Source organism: Corticium candelabrum, chromosome 2, assembly GCF_963422355.1.
Source record: "Corticium candelabrum chromosome 2, ooCorCand1.1, whole genome shotgun sequence".
Classification (NCBI taxonomy): Eukaryota; Metazoa; Porifera; class Homoscleromorpha; order Homosclerophorida; family Plakinidae; genus Corticium; species Corticium candelabrum.
The window spans coordinates 2,352,003-2,364,677 of NC_085086.1; the positions used below are offsets into that span (position 1 = coordinate 2,352,003).

At 43.0% G+C, this 12,675-nt stretch overlaps 2 protein-coding genes across 2 annotated transcripts; both read left to right on the forward strand.

Moving 5' to 3' along the window:
* The first annotated feature begins 371 nt into the window (after positions 1 to 371).
* LOC134198373 (uncharacterized) lies at positions 372 to 4,133 on the forward strand. The gene is made up of 3 exons (XM_062667750.1): positions 372 to 2,640; positions 2,704 to 2,979; positions 3,652 to 4,133. Exons 1-3 carry the CDS (start codon positions 372 to 374, stop codon positions 4,020 to 4,022), a joined length of 2,916 nt encoding a protein of 971 aa, XP_062523734.1. The 3' UTR covers positions 4,023 to 4,133.
* A 4,390-nt stretch (positions 4,134 to 8,523) lies between these two features.
* On the forward strand, positions 8,524 to 12,675 carry LOC134198233 (uncharacterized protein K02A2.6-like). The gene has a single exon (XM_062667591.1). It carries the CDS (start codon positions 8,524 to 8,526, stop codon positions 12,538 to 12,540), a length of 4,017 nt encoding a protein of 1,338 aa, XP_062523575.1. The 3' UTR covers positions 12,541 to 12,675.

The window sequence follows — 12,675 nt, forward strand, 5'->3', positions numbered from 1 at the left end:
AGTCAGTCATTTGCACAACAATATTATTTTACATCTGCAACACTTGTAATTGCAAGATCATTCAGAAGATCTCAACACATGGCACGTCACAAATGTGATACAATGCCGTATAACAGATTGAAATGACTCATTCCTTTAGACCTTATTTGTTGCCATAGTCTAAAAGACAGCGGGCATCATCGTAAAAGATGGCCAACTTCTATCTTCGTGTGTGTGTGTGTGTGTGTGTGTGTGTGTGTGTGTGTGTGTGTGCGTGCGTGTGCGTGTGTGTGCGTGTGTGTGTGTGCGCGCGCGCGTGTGTGTGTGCATGTCCAGAATATACAGTTGAAGTTTATTATTGCAAGCGTGTGTTCTACTATCGTACCATTCAAATGATTGTTTTATTTAATTTCAATAATCTGCTCATCAAACGAAATGATATTGTTGTAGCTTCAACTCCTTCTGTTGTTGACCGTTTGGGTCCTGAAGGAAAAGCTCATTTTGATCAAGCATGCAAAAAAGGCAAAGTGCCAGGCAACACGGTGTTCATTGACTGTATGGGAGAGGAAGATGCGGGCAAGTCATGCCTGGAAGCTTCAATGACAGACAAACCATTTGTTGAAGGTCAGGAGAGCACGGAGGGAGTAAAGGTGAAGATGATGATCTCACAAGCAGTTGGACACGGCACCGACTGGAAAGAATTGAAAAGTGAAGAGGAGAGACAAGAGCATCTCAGCAAGCTGTTTGCAAGAGAATTTGTTGTTCATGACAAGGAACAACAGTCCAGCACAGCAAAACCAGACGAGCAAGAGCAGAGCCCACAAGCAAGTTCTACAGAATCTGATTTGAAGGCAAATGTGAATGCAAAAGCAAGCGGTTTGAAGTCAATGTATGCTGAAGCTAGGAGTGATCCAGTAGGATACGAGGATTTCAAACTTGCTAAAGAAATTGATCGAAATGTAGATGAGGCCATTAATCTCATGGAGGAGAATAAGGAGGAGATGCGCAAATTTGAAGAAATGATCAATGTGACAATGATGGACAGAGGAGGTCAAGATCAATTCCTCTCCACACATGTTGCACTTATGGCTGATAATGAGTATCAATGTACAGCTTGTTTTGTGGTTATCGATGGTTCCAAGCCACTAGATGAGAAGGTGACCACATCCAAGTTTCGTCTTGCAGATGGAACTTTTATTGAGAAACCACGAGATGTTGCTACCACAAGAGCCGACGTCATACGCCACTGCTTCACTGCCCTCTCTGCTGCCTTTCCTGCTGGCAGAAGACGCAATAAATTTTTTGGCAAGGGGCGTGTCAAAAGGGCACCAGCAACATTCATGTTTGCTTCTAGAAAAGATAAAGCAAAAAGTAAAAGTTTCATGGCAAGACAGGAGCAAATTGTGCAAGAAATCATCGCTGAAGAGAATTTTGGTGATCACATTGTGCCCTTTAGTGATGATCAGGTGCTGTTCCATGTTGACAACACAAAGTCAGGAACAGGCAATCCCGATCCAACGATCGTCTTGGTCAAGAAAATGATCGTTGAAATGGCTCGTGAATACTGGGATGAAGAAGAGAAGGTTCCATTACCATGGGCCATGCTAGATAAGGGTCTGGGTCTGTTGAGAATGAGAAAGCACAAAGTTCTTGATCTCCAGAATGTCTTCCAATTAGCTGCCAGGGTGTGTGATATCTCATTAGATGAGGAATGCAGACAAGCTCTGCGATATCTTTGCAGCCATGGAAGCATTGCATTCTATCACAATGTTGCCGGGCTCAATAAGAAGGTGCTTCCCAACATTCAGTGGGTTGCTGATGTGTTGGTCATCTTTGTCACAGTTCTGGATCGCTCAAGAATTCCTCCTGAGTTTTGGAATGATCTCAAAAAGCTTCATCAAGAAGGGATCATGTCATGGAATCTTGCCAAGTATCTGATGGAGAAGGCAGGAGTAGACGAAGCAAACTACGCTGTGATCCTTATTCTTCTGCAACTGTTTAATATCATTTCAGGGGCATACTTGGCCGCTCGTTCAATTGCTCCAGATGTCAAAGTCCAACAAGGTCAGAACTTTTTTGTACCCTCTATGGTCATCAAAGAAGTCATCAAGACCCCTTTTGCCTACCAATCAGCATTCTGCTCTCTTACATCTCCTCCATCTCTGTTCTTTATTCCCAGAGGTTTCAATACTTTTCTCAAGCCTCTATTTTACCGTCTTGTTACCCGCATGGTCAGCAAGTACGCAGAAGGCCCACAGCTCAGTAGAAACCAGGTGATACTTCATCTTCACAAGGATGTGGATCTGGAATTGGTTTACTCTGTGAAGGCTGTCGTTGTTACCGTCTACTGTCCATCGAGATTGAGTCACAGGAAACTACCTGCAGATGAAGTGCTCCGTCCACTGTGTGACAGTGTACGAGTGACTCTAATAGAACAACTCACACATGCGAAGGCACGAGGAATGGATGGCTTTCAGTTTGATGTCTGTGTTCATGGTGCTGTTGACAAAGTTCCACTAGAATATGATCCAAAGCAACTGGCTTCATTGGATGAATATCCAGAAAATGATATTCTGCTGGACAAAGAGCATGAAAGCATTGATGCTCCTGCTAAACTTGATTTGTGGTTTGATAACACGTCTACTAGTCATACTGTTGAAGGTACCACGTACAGCAGTATAATCAATTTTGTAGATTGACTTGTTTTTATTGTGTTTTGCACAGTTGCTGCTGACAGTGTTTATGATCCAGATGTGATTCTGTCTGCTGTATTACAGCAGGGTCATGATCGTTGGCTCTCTGTTGGTTTGAAGTTGGGATTTACAATGAGCAAAGCCAATGAGAATACAAATGTCTTCTCTCTTGGTACTGACAAGTTGAAGGCTTTGTTTGAAGCAAAAGCACAAGAAGTAGGACGAGATGAAGCAGCCAAACAACTTCTAGCAGCATGTCAGTGTATTCCCCAGCCAATCATTACGGCAGTAAAAGATCAACTGGCAGGTGAGAACCCAATTTGTAATGATAAGCTTTTATAAAGTGAGTTTGCTTAAGGGATTGCACATGTAATGTGCTATATTGTAATGAAATTGAATAAAACTTTGATCAAATTAAATACCGTATTCCCATGACAATTACTTCTAGGTAATTTTTAGTCAGGGAATTAGGGGAGAGAGGGAGTTATCCGTGAGGAAAATTATTTTTAGAAGGAAAGTATTTTAGAGATATTGATAGTCTTGTTTTAACTTGTTAAGTGACTAAATTGATCATGATATGTTGCTTTGTAAAATCAATAGCAGCAAGTCGAGTCTTTAAATCGTGCTCTTTGTATTAATTCTTGCCAAGTCCTGATTGGAACAGTCTTGTGGTTTATAGACCTGCCACACACGTTGAAAGACTTATAGTAATAATCATTGTATGATCTTCACAAAATATCTAGTAAGTATCCGAGGTGACTATCCTGTACATTGCAATAAAAGAACGAAGAAGACATCTTTCACACATTATTCATGATTGTAGTTTCCTTTTAGTTAGTAATATTTTATTGAACTGCTGAGGTTGCATCTTGTTTACAAATGCAAATAGAAATAATTTAAGATATCAACACAGTTTCATATAGATGATATAGTTTCATTGATTAGAAATTTGTTTACTAATTGCCATCGATTTCTTTAGTTTCAGGTGTTTCAGTAGCATGTCATCAAAAATCTGCTTCTGCAGAAATACAGCAGAGGACTGACTGCAAATTGAGTGGAAAACGTCTAGTTGATGTAGCTCGTGAGATATCTTGTTATTGGAAGGACTTTGCAGCACTGCTTGCTTCAAGCAAGTTTACCTCATCAACAGTCAATGTAATAGAACAGCAAAACAGATTTTCATTGTTTGGGCAAGCTCATCGAATGCTGGATGATTGGACCGATGATGTAGACAGAGGAGCTACATGTCGTTTAATTATTGAAACATTCGTGAGAATGGACAAGAAAGCGCAAGCAAACTCCTTATTTGGCGCAGACTTGGTAGATTACGTTAAAACGATCATGCAGTAGACAACGTGTGCCTGCCAAGACATCAAAGTGTTTTTTGATTTGAAGCTTGTAGCTACAGAAGTTTTTACAGTATAGTTACCGCATGCACGTCTTGAATAAAGATATCAAAGTTGTAATTGAGTTGTGATGACAGTAACTCAAATGTGATCGTGACACAACATCAAGACAGACAGAGTTACCTATAGATAGTGATTTCATGTGAATATCCAACTTACTAGAGCAGTAGGGTAAACACAACTAAACTTCTATATGTCACCAAGAGTGAGTTTGATTGGCCTTCTATTTCCTGCTCTAATAGCCATTACTACGATGTTGTCAACTTGTGATTTGTACCACACACTGGATGGTCTTAAAATTTTAGAGACAGTCAGCATTATGATTGTCTATGTCTTCCACCATGCCCTTCCCATTTCCATCCTATTAATAGTTCAAGACTAGATTCTGCATAAGTTGCAAGCTAGTGCTGCAGCATTCACGAGTGAGTGAAAACGTACATGCAACCTGTAGATCAAAGCAATAAGAAATATTTGGTTCATTATTAGTTTTTCCAACAGAGCGAACCCACAAGACAAGAAGTGTCATGCCGCGCGAGGGAAATGTCTGGTGAGGTTTCTTTGATCTTGCGAATTATTTTTTGGCTCGGTTGGTGCACATCCCGGATAGATTGGACTTGCACGTGAATGTTGGATAATTGACGTGCACGCATGGTCCACGCGTGCATACGCGAAGCAAGAATGTGTTGAGGAGTGGCGTTTGCCACCACCTGGACAGATGTTTCGACCTGCTAATGATTTGCTAAAGTACATGCCATGCAAGAGTTGTAGAAGAAAGGCGCACAATGACACCTCTAGAACTACAGTTACTTCTACTAAGATTGTCGAATTAATTAACATACTCAGCACGTGCAACTATGTATTACTCACAACAGCAGTTCACACCCGTATTTGGTCATCTGATACATGTACCCAAGTAGCACACTCGATCACACCATTTAGTAGCTTGATACGCCTAGTTTGGCATTTTTGTCTCGTTTGGCATTTGTCTTGTTTGGCATTTGCCACTTGCTGTCTTCTTGCGACACGTTATTATTGCTTTAGATGTAGCGGCTAGAGTAGACTGACGTGCCATTTTGCATCACCACGTGAAGCAGATCCATTGCACTACCTTGGTTGTCCCTAGGCAACTACACACCAATTATTCAGTTGTTCGTAAAAAAATTGGTTGTCCTGGGCGCCTGTGCTACCAATTTGTCGGACACTGCCAGTGTTACAGTACACACTCATATCACTGTTATAACGTAACAGGCACTGTGTAAAGTTGTTCAAAATTGAAATGCATGTGAATACTCTTTCTTTTCAAATCTTTAGATGTTTTCATGAAACAGGTCTGTCCAACTGTAATTTTTATTTTGCCAAGCGATCAGTTATTTGTGGCAATACAAGTAACCAGGATGTTTTAATATTCACGTGACCATTCAAGCTTTCCAATTTCAAGTTGTTAAAGAAATAAGGACTAAGGTCTCTGTTACCAATATCTTAGTCACGTAAGCTTGTTGCCAGATAGTTGGCTTTGTCACCAAATTTGGTGACATGGCGACAGTTGGAAACTCCTGATGATCGAAATTTCCAGTAGTATTGACAATGTGGTCCTGAACTCTCCTAGTCGACATATGCAGGAAATGCTTGGAGTTGGAGCACAGTGTGAAATATTCATACAGTAATTAGTGCCATTTAGTTAACACTGTCTCTTCTTATAGTTCTATCCCAAATGGTGTAAGAATATCAAATTGCTGATCTACAAGCAGTTTGTAAAAGATTGGTCAGGTTTTTCTTATTAGATGTTGAAACGTTAGACGATGAAACGAGCTCCAGAGACAGAAAGGAGTCTCATGACATATCTCCTCTTGATGCAATTTCAAGTGTTGTAAAGCCTACATCGTATGCTAAGCTGTTTATCAAGTCTTCCATACATACTCTACACACATACGTGCTTACATACATACATACATGCATGCGTACACTGTGTGCGTGCGCACGTGTGTGTGTGTGTGTGTGTGTGTGTGTGTGTGTGTGTGTGTGTGTGTGTGTGTGTGTGTGTGTGTGTGTGTGTGTGTGTGTGTGTGTGATTTTTGGGCAAGGTTGAGGCACATCCCGGATGTCAATCTCCCTCCTCCCCGGATATATATTACACGTGCACATTAGACAATTCACGTGCATTGTAGGCAATTCACGTGCACAAATCGCGTGAACATCTGTGTGAGCGACAGAGTTTCGAACCTGACAGTCAGCGTCTGTTGTAGTATGACTTCAAAACTGCCTCATGTTTTAGATTCGTTCTGCAAAAGGGAGGTAGGCATCAACAGGTACAGCTTTGAATTGCTTCTGTTCATGAATTAATATTGTACATTTGCATAGAGAACCATTAATCTTCTCAACAGACAAGACTGTGCTGCATTTGACTTTTCAAATGTCAATACAGAAAGAGGAATGATCGTCAAAGTCCCTGTAACGACCCAGTTCAGTATTCTACACACAATCACGATGATGACTGGCGAGTCAGCTTGTAGAAACCTATCTAGCCAACTCGCGAACTACTGAGTCATCATCAGACAAATCAAAGCAACACCTACGCTGCAGGCTTCCTTTCTGGAATTTACGACAATCACGGGATTCATGAGTTTGCAGCAATGCGTGAAGCCAAAGAAATTGCATTTCAGGTTTTGACTATTAGTTATAGAAGCTGGGATAGTGTTATACCAGTTCAATTTATTGTTGCAAAGTTTTAAAAGTACATATAGTCTGCTATTCTTCGAACATTGCATCGGTTTCTGTACGGTTGAGGAAATGAATGGTGCAGGGAGGGTACTGTAGATACATGTGTGTGTCAAAAACCTGATACTCTTAGAGTCTATATCATCATCTACATGATAGCCGTACAACAGAAACTTCAACAGATACTTCTAGGCATTGTTTGTAAATTATGAAACTAGCTGCTGTTCTCAGTAAGAGAGGTTACAGGTGTTCAAACCTGAAATACATTTTTCACTCTGCAATTGGGTAATGTCATGTGTTACGGTAAGCAAATATCTTCCACTAACAACACATGAACTAATGAATAGAACAGCAGTTGCAGACATGTCCCTATGTGAGTTCGGAGAAGGGGGAGGGGAGCCAAATGAACTGACAGACATCAAATGGAGGTCTGCTCGTACCTCTGTACACGACCACTCTGCATGCAATATTTGCACCAGATCTAGAAGCTGTAACTGCTGAAGTGCTGGCCAGGGTTCCAAGTTCCAGACATAGCTAGATTGATGAAAGTAGATTTAGACTCCAAGACTGCTTGGTGCATGATGTACAATGTATACATCAGCATTACATTTACACTATTCACATTTACCAATGTCTTTCAATAGACTTGATAATTAATAAATACATTCAATAAAAGAGAGCATGTTGAACTGACTGGGAGATCCACTAGAACACATGCAGAAAGATTCTTAGAACCGACCTATTAAAAACACTTACGCAGAAGTTCTACAGTCCTATTGTTAACAACAATGGCTAACATTTGTAATTGATCTTATGTCTTGCCTGCAAGTATTGCCTGCACCTGACATAATGCTTGTTGCATCCCGGTCCTCTAAAAAGTGGAAACAAAAGCAGTTAAATATAGCAGTGATTGAGTGACTGTGCATATATGAAAACATTTGTACCTGGGTTTTTGTACCGGGTTTCACAAATTCAGAAATAGTCTCAATATTAGTCTCGATCTGGTCTTTCTTCAAAGGATTTTCTGCTAGACAACAATGCAAAAGTAGGCACAAATGCTCAACTAAGCAAGTTTACAACATTGTAATGCAATTTGGAGTTGGACTCCTCTTGTGACATCTAAATATAACCATTTTCAAAAACATTGAATGGATCCCAACATTTCAGAATTCGTTATATTTAGACGGGATAAAACTGTCGTGACTCAATTGCACATGTCATTCGAACGTTTGAACGTGGGCAGTGTCCCGTCTGTAAATGTGGCGCCGTTTCTGACTGGTCTTTGCATGACATGTCAATGAAGAGGTACTTTGTGCGCGATGGTTTCTTCTTTATCCCTCTCACTAGTAATATATCGCAGATCACAGTCTGTTCGAGAGTTCACCAGAAGCAAATGTACAACACTAGTTTGGCCAAATATCAGTCCAGAACAAGGGACTATCATATCTGTGTCTAATAATTATAAGAATCTGCAGCTCACTGATCTTCAGCGTAGGGTAATGATGCCGAGCGAGACAGCCTGCAGACGTCTGAGTATATATACTACTCTGTTGAGTTACATGAAGAGAGTCCTGACAAATGCTACGCTGCAGGCTCTGACATGTAATGTAATTAGATTCACTATCCCGTATGTGTAATCGGAAATAGATCAGAACGATTCTGACTGTCACGAAGTGCACAGCTGTAACCGTTATCTTACATGGTGTCAGGAGGAAAGAACCGACAACAGCATGGCAGAAGGACTGAAACCGCCTCAAGCATTCACAACCACACTGGAAGCAGCCAAAGAATGGCCACAGTGGCGGGACCATTTTACATTCTACATGACAGCAACAAAGAAGGACAAAGAAGACGAGAAAACGAAAGTCGCAATACTACTCACGGCAATGGGAGGGGAAGCCATCTCCGTCTACCGAACATTCACTTGGGCCGCAGACGGCGACGAGGACAAACTGGACTGCGTCATTAGAGCGTTCAACAACTACTTCAAGCCTAAAAGTAATGAAATCTACGAAAGATTCCTGTTCCTGCAGAGGAAACAACAACCGAATGAGCCCTTCGACAGCTTCTACACAGATTTACTGCGCCTGGTGGAAACCTGCGGATATCACCAAGAGGAGAAAACGAAGATCATCAGGGACCAGATTGTAATCAATATCACCGCAGACAACGTCCGCGAGAAACTGTTGGCAGAATCTGACCTAACCCTAACCAAAGCTGTAGACATGTGCAGGTCAATGGAAGCGACAACCCGTTACATTGCCAGTATGACATCAACCGCCACAGCCTTGAAAGAATGCGTCACCGACGCGGCGGCGGTACACATGGTGAAAGCCATGAAGCAGCGCCCTTGCCACTACTGCGCGACAAACCACAAACCAAAAAACTGCCCAGCATGGGGAAAACAATGCAAATATTGCGGCATTATGAATCACACGGCGGAAGCATGCAAAAAGGCAGAAAAGGACAGACTAGCCCGACGACAAACAACAAAGGAGACGGCCAATGCGATATCGCCACAACGAGCCACACCAGACACACCAGAGAACGAGGAGAGAGACCATTTCGCTTACTGCACCGGTACCACGACACAAACCAGTAAAACAAAGGCTAAAGTCTGGAACATAATACTGGACATAGGAGGGAGAGGTTTGAAAGCCAAAATCGACACAGGTGCAACGTGCAACATACTGCCATTCACTGCTTACCGCGTCCTCTGTGCTAGCCCTCCCACGCCAACAGAAGTTCAGCTAACAGCATACGGAGGAACAAAATTAGATGTCTGTGGGAAAACAACCATGGAGGCAACATTTCAAGGAGCCACCCGCAAGATGGAATTCATCATAGTACGAGAGAACGTGGAGACGCTCATAGGATTGCCTTCCATCACTGACTTGGGACTAATACAACAGACCCTAGCAGTGGATGCAACAGGGGACACACCCACAGCTATATCAGAGTTCAAAGATGTCTTTAAAGGACTGGGACGACTACCAGGAGAGTACAGCATCAAACTAAAGACAAATGCACAACCAGTCATCCAACCAGCTAGAAGAGTTCCATTTAGGTACAGGCTGGAACTGAAGTCACAACTGGATGAAATGGAGAAACAAGGCATCATAGCCAAAGTAACAGAGGCTACTAATTGGGTCAGTCCCATAGTCCTTGTAACAAAGCCAGGTAAAGACAAACTAAGGATATGCATTGATCCAGGAGCGTTGAACAAGGCTATACAAAGGGAGCACTATCAATTGAAAACACCCGAAGAGATATTCGGCACGTTGGCAGGCTCACAATATTTCTCAACCCTAGATGCTACATCTGGTTTTCTACAGATTGCCCTAGACAAGGAAAGTAGCTACTTGACAACAGTGGCAACTCCCTTTGGGCGCTACCGGTATTGCCGACTACCTTTCGGAATCAGCTCTGCCCCAGAAGTGTTTCACAGAATAGTGACAGAATCCTTTGCAGACATACCTGGGGTACACACCTATGTGGATGACATCCTTGTATCAGGCTGTAGCGTAGAGGAGCACGACAAACGCCTTCAGATGGTCCTCGAAAGGTGTAGGGAGCTGAACCTTAGACTCAACCGATCCAAATGCCAGTTCAGAAAGACTGAATTAAAGTATCTGGGACATGTGCTTACATCAGAAGGGATAAAACCTGACCCAGAAAAAGTCGAGGCCATTGAGCAATTCCCAAAGCCACAGTCCAAGACAGACGTTTCAAGACTCCTGGGCCTGGTTACATATTTGTCGAAATTTTGTCCTACTTTGGCTGAGACAGCCAGCCCACTGCGACAGCTAACACAGCAGGAGACTGCATGGGTGTGGGACTCCGTTCACGACCGCACCCTACAGCATGTGAAAGATCTAGTGACAAAGGCCCCAGTACTACGACTTTTTGATCCAGCATTACCAGTGAGATTAACTGTGGACGCATCACAACATGGCTTGGGAGCAGCTGTTATTCAAGAGGGGCACCCAGTAGAATACGCGTCAAGAACAATGTCCAGCATACAACAGAAATATGCACAAATAGAGAAGGAAATGCTTGCCATCCAGTTTGGACTAACAAGATTCCATCAGTATGTGTATGGACAAGATGTCATAGTGGAGACTGACCACAAGCCACTACTTGGAATACTGAAAAAGCCCCTTGCTGAAGTCAGTCCTAGGCTTCAGAGAATGCGCCTACGATGTCTCAAATACAACTACACGCTAGAGCACCATTCCGGGAAAGAAATGGTCCTGGCCGATTCTCTGAGCAGAATGCCATCTGCAACACCCTATACAGACTATGATGAACTAACAGAAGAGCAAATCGACTCCGTCACAGAGCAAATCATTCCCACACCACTTGGACGTGAAAGATGTACGGAAGCGACCAGACAAGACCCTACAATGCAGGCACTCATCACTTACATACACACAGGATGGCCACCTACAAGGAGGAGTGTCCCGGGTCCAATCAAACCGTACTGGAATGTGAGACACGACCTAACAGAGAAAGACGGCATTGTCCTCAAAGGAAGCCAAGCTGTCGTCCCTGTGACAATGCGCAAAACGGTGATGAACAGTATACATGAGGGACACTATGGAATAGTGAAGTGTATAGAAAGGGCCAAGACGTCAGTGTACTGGCCTGGCTACACCAATGAAATACATGACATGGTAGCGAGTTGCAGCAAATGCCAAGAAAATCGAAGCCAGAACCCAAAGCCAGACACTAAACCTCATGATGTTCCACACTACCCCTACCAGAAAGTGGGAACAGACTTGTTTGAACTACAAGGGGAACATTACCTACTTACCATCGATTACTACAGCAAATGGGTGACCATAGATCACCTCCAGTCAACGAAAGCAGCTGATGTGATAACTATCCTAGACAAGCATTTTGCCAATTTTGGAATACCAGAAACAATATTCTCGGACAACGGGCCACAATACGCCAACGAAGAATTTCGCAAGTTCTCCAGGAAGCTGGGATTTCAACACACCACATCCAGTCCAGGCTACCCAGCCAGCAATGGCCAAGCGGAAAGAGGTGTCCAAACAGTCAAGAAAATGATGGCCAAGATGTTGGAGGAGGGCCGTACAATCAATGACGCTCTAAGAGTCCTTAGGAACACACCAATAGGAGGAGACCTGCCTACTCCTGCCATCCTGCTACAGGGGAGACACCTCCGAACCCAACTAACAATAAATACTGAGACTCTGGTTCCACATAACATGGATGCAGACAAGACCAGACAAAAACTAATCGCCCACCAATCCCAATATGCGTTCTATGGAGCCACAGGAAACACAACGAACTCACCTCTGCTTCCTGATGAAAGCGTAAGGACAATGAGAGAAAAAAAATGGGTACCAGCAAAAGTCATTGGACACCACACAGAGCCCCAATCCTACATCCTCAGACTAGCAAATGGACGGACAGTGAGAAGAACTAGAACACACATAAACAGGACAACAGAAGTGTGGGATGACAACACAATGTTCGCTAAGTACACTCCGACGGGACAACAAACAAACACCAGCCTGTCAGAAGGACAACCACCAAATCAACCTGAAGAGACAAACGTACTGCCAGACACGGAGATCAGATCTCCGAATACAGAAAGCCCTCCAAAATCTGCCAAGTCCCCAACTGCACCTGCAAGTCAACCTGCAGTCAAAACAACAAGGCTGGGGAGGATCTCAAGACCACCACGACGCCTACTGGAGGACTACACTACGTAATTAGCAACCATTGCTTGACACTGCACTTTTGAGTTGAAGTCACCCAGAGACAGATAGATGACATGTAATGTAATTAGATTCACTATCCCGTATGTGTAATCGGAAATAGATCAGAACGATTCTGACTGTCACGAA

What these genes read in the sequence shown, in the direction of transcription:
- LOC134198233 (XM_062667591.1), top strand. Translation starts at nt 8,524, where the DNA reads ATGGCAGAAGGACTGAAACCGCCTCAAGCATTCACAACCACACTGGAA.
- LOC134198373 (XM_062667750.1), top strand. Translation starts at nt 372, where the DNA reads ATGATTGTTTTATTTAATTTCAATAATCTGCTCATCAAACGAAATGAT. An exon ending in TACTAGTCATACTGTTGAAG is followed by an intron (nt 2,641 to 2,703) that starts GTACCACGTACA and finishes TGTTTTGCACAG; the next exon opens with TTGCTGCTGACAGTGTTTAT. An exon ending in AGTAAAAGATCAACTGGCAG is followed by an intron (nt 2,980 to 3,651) that starts GTGAGAACCCAA and finishes CGATTTCTTTAG; the next exon opens with TTTCAGGTGTTTCAGTAGCA.